This window comes from Cebus imitator, unplaced genomic scaffold, assembly GCF_001604975.1.
Source record: "Cebus imitator isolate Cc_AM_T3 unplaced genomic scaffold, Cebus_imitator-1.0 Scaffold589, whole genome shotgun sequence".
NCBI classification, from domain to species: domain Eukaryota; kingdom Metazoa; phylum Chordata; class Mammalia; order Primates; family Cebidae; genus Cebus; species Cebus imitator.
This window is the reverse complement of record NW_016107904.1, coordinates 790,762-794,639: the sequence shown is the minus strand read 5'-3', so window position 1 is coordinate 794,639 and position 3,878 is coordinate 790,762. Positions and strand designations below refer to the sequence as shown.

Here is a 3,878-nt window from a genome sequence, read left to right as displayed (position 1 = left end):
ACATTCTTACTTTCTGAGACCACAAAATGTTCCAGGCTAATCTTATATTTTCTTGCTCCAGCTCTGAGATTAACTGTATCTCCAAGGACTCTAATTATTTTCACTGACTAATGATACATAGATGATAGAGGTGTTTATTGCTGCTGTGGTGTCATTGGTTCTAAGCTCTCTCAAAGGACACAGCTAGGTGATTCAGTACACTGACTGTAAACAATAATAGTAAAATGTACTTTAAAAAAAGAAAAGACATCAGCAAAGTAGTGAAATAGGATGCTCCTGACTTTCCCTCCTCCCATGGATGCACAAAATAAACATCTACACATGGGTCAATTCCCTCTGAGAGAAAGCCAGAAACTGAGAGATTCTTATATACTGGGAAACTGAGAAAATAGCCACATTAAAACAGGTAGAAAAAGCTGAGACACATTCAAGCATAAACTCCACCCCAGGTACAGTACTTCACAACTGGGGAAGGAATCTCCAACTCCCAGCTTCTCCCTGAGGAGTGAAGAATTTGGACCACACATAGTACTCTAACTTTTATGGTTCTTCCCAGAGGGTTTGGGCTTTAAATCAAACCCTGGGAGCAAAGGGCCCTTGGCATTCACAAGTTTCCCTGGACTGCAGAGAACAAAGAGGTGGTTTTGAATTGGTGTATATGCACTTCCAACAGCCATAGCCCTCAGGATCAGTCTATACAGAAAAGGCTAAAATGCCCAGCTCCCAGTTTCTCTCTTGAAAGAGTTTGTCTGCACACTTTTCCAGCTGCTGCCTGAGGGTTGGGTTTCTGGCTAGCCTACATCTGGGAGCCAACAGGACAGAAAAAAACAGACCTCCAAGAGCCTGAATGGAGTATGGCCTTCTGCGCCTTCTCCCTTGGTTTACTCTAGCAATAAATCATGTCTGCAGATTCACCCTAGAAGGAGTCTGTGCACACATCAAGTGCTTCAACTTTTGTAACTCCCACCCAAGGGCCTGGCCCCTTAAATCACCTAGCTCTGGGAGCAGAAGGGACTCGACATTCACAAGTTTCTCTCAACTTCGGAGAACAAAGAGATGATTTGAACAGGCAAGTAAGCACTTCCAGTGGCCATAGCCCCCAGAATCAGACCAGAGAGAAAGGGCTAAAATGCCCAGTCCCCAGTTTCTCCCTGGAAGAGGTTTGTTTGCACATTTTTCCAGCTGCTGCCTGAGGGCCCGGCTAACCAGCCTGCACAAAAGAAGACAGCAAGAGAGAAAAAGAGGGATAAAAGAATCACAAGATAAGCAGAAAACAGTTAACAACATGGCAATAGTAAATCCTCTCATCTCAATAATTATGTTAAATGTAAATGGACTGAATGCAACAGAAAAAGAATCAGAGTGGCCAAATGGACCCTAAAAAAGAATCCAGCTAAATATTGCCTGCAAGAAACTCAGTTTAGATTTACAGACACACATAAGCTAAAAGGGAAAAGATGAATTAAAAAGTTCCATGCAAATGGTAGCCAAAAGAAAGCAGAAATGGCTAAACATAACAGATAAAGGAGACTAAGTAAAAAACTGTCTTTAGAAACAAAGAAAGGCATTACATAATAATGAAAGATTCAGTTCAATAGGAAGATATAACAACTTTAAATATATACACACTGCAAATCACAGCACCTAAGTATATAAAGCAAATATTGACAGATTTGAAAAGAGTAATTGAAAGCAACACGATAATGATAGGGGACTTCGATACCCCACTTATAATAATAGATAGAAAATTCAGACAGAAAATCAATAAAGAAACAGTGAACCTGAACAAGACTATAGACCAAATAGATTTAACAGACATACACAGAACTTTTCAACCATCAGCAGAATACACGTTTTTATCAAGTGTACATAAAACATTCTCCAAGATATTTCATGTGTTGTTACATAACAAGTCTTTAAAAACTTATGAAGATTGAAATCATATCAAGTATTTTTTTCTGACCACAATGGAATGAAACTAGAAATCAGTATCAGCAATAAAATGGAAAAACTCACAAATACATGGAAACTAAATAACATACTCTTGAATAGCCACTGGGTGAAAGAGGAAATCAAAACAAATTTTTAAAAATATCTCAAGACACCTTTTGCGGGTGGCGGCAAGCGCGGAGAGAACGCCATGAAGGCTTCAGGCACACTACTTGAGTACAAGGTGGTGGGTCGCTGCCTGCCCACCCCCAAATGCCACACACCGCCCCTCTACCGTATGCGAATCTTTGCACCTAATCACATCGTCGCCAAGTCCCGCTTCTGGTACTTCGTGTCTCAGTTGAAGAAGATGAAGAAGTCTTCAGGGGAGATTGTCTACTGTGGGCAGATGTTCGAGAAGTCCCCCCTGCGGGTGAAGAACTTCGGTATCTGGCTGCGCTATGACTCCCGGAGCGGTACCCACAACATGTACCGGGAATACCGGGACCTGACCACAGCGGGCGCTGTCACCCAGTGCTACCGAGACAAGGGCGCCCGGCACCGCGCCCGGGTCCACTCCATCCAGATCATGAAAGTGGAGGAGATCGCAGCCAGCAAGTGCCGCCGGCCGGCCGTCAAGCAGTTCCACGACTCCAAGATCAAGTTCCCGCTGCCTCACCGCGTCCTGCGCCGTCAGCACAAGCCACGCTTCACCACCAAGAGGCCCAACACCTTCTTCTAGGTGTGGGGCCCTCGCCTGGGTGTGCCCCAAATAAACTAAGGAACGCCCCGGTGAAAAAAAATAAAAATATCTCAGGACAAATGAAAACAGAAACATAACATACTAAAACGTATGGGGTACAGCAAAAACAGTAATAAGAGGGAAGCTATCATGATAAACACCTACATTAAAAAAGAAGAAGCCAGCCTGGGCAACATGGTGACACCCTGTCTCTCCAAAAAATTTAAAAATTAGCCAGACATGTTGGTGCACACCTGTAGTCCCAGCTACTCTGGAGGCTGAGGTGGGAGGACCGCTTGAGCCTAGCAGGTGAAGGCTGTAGTGACCTGTGATTGCACCACTGCACTCTAGCCTGGGCAACAGAGCAAGACCATGTCTCAAAAAAAAAAAAAAAAATATATATATATATATATATATAATTAAAGTAAATAAATATATAAATAAATAAATCTCAAATAAACAACCTAAGTTTATACCTCAAGGAACAAGGAGCTAGAAAAACTAAACCCAAATGTAGCAGAAGAAAGGAAGTAATAAATATCAGAGCCAAAACATTAAATAGATAATAGAAAAACTATTTTTAAAAATTAACAAAAATAAGAGATTTTAAAAATAAATAAATACATAAATCCTTAGCTAGGCTAACTAAGAAAAAAGAGAGAAGGTGCAAATAAATAAAATCATAAATGAAAGAGGAAAGGTTATAATAAATGCTTCAGGAACAAAAAAGATCATAAGGGACTATTTTGAGCAATTATATGTCAACAGATTGGATAATCTAGAGGAAATTGATAAAGTCCTAGAAATACATAACTACCAAGATTGAATCAAGAAGACATAGAAAGCCTGAACAGATCAATTACAGAGACTGAAGTAGCCATATAAAATCTCCCGGCCGGGGTAGTGGCTCACGCCTATAATTCCAGCACTTTGGGAGCCCAGGTGGGTGGGTAACATGAGGTCAGGAGTTCAAGATCAGCCTGGCCAACATGATGAAACCCCATCTCTACTAAAAATATGAAAATTAGCCGGGTGTGGTGGTGGGTGCCTGTAATCCCAGCTACTCAGCTGAGACAGAAGAATCACTTGAACTCTGGAGGCAGAGGTTGCAGTGGGCAGAGATCACCATTGTGCTTCACCCTGAGCAACAGAATGAGACTCCATCTCAGGGGAAAAAAAAATCTCCCAACAAAGAAAAGCCCATGAT

At 41.8% G+C, this 3,878-nt stretch overlaps 1 protein-coding gene across 1 annotated transcript; it reads left to right on the top strand.

Annotated features, from left to right (window-relative positions):
• Window positions 1–2,106: 2,106 nt before the first annotated feature.
• On the top strand, window positions 2,107–2,732 carry LOC108294575 (60S ribosomal protein L18a-like). Its single transcript, XM_037734216.1, has one exon. It carries the CDS (start codon window positions 2,141–2,143, stop codon window positions 2,669–2,671), a length of 531 nt encoding a protein of 176 aa, XP_037590144.1. The 5' UTR covers window positions 2,107–2,140; the 3' UTR covers window positions 2,672–2,732.
• Window positions 2,733–3,878: the final 1,146 nt, after the last annotated feature.

What these genes read in the sequence shown, in the direction of transcription:
- LOC108294575 (XM_037734216.1), top strand. Translation starts at nt 2,141, where the DNA reads ATGAAGGCTTCAGGCACACTACTTGAGTACAAGGTGGTGGGTCGCTGC.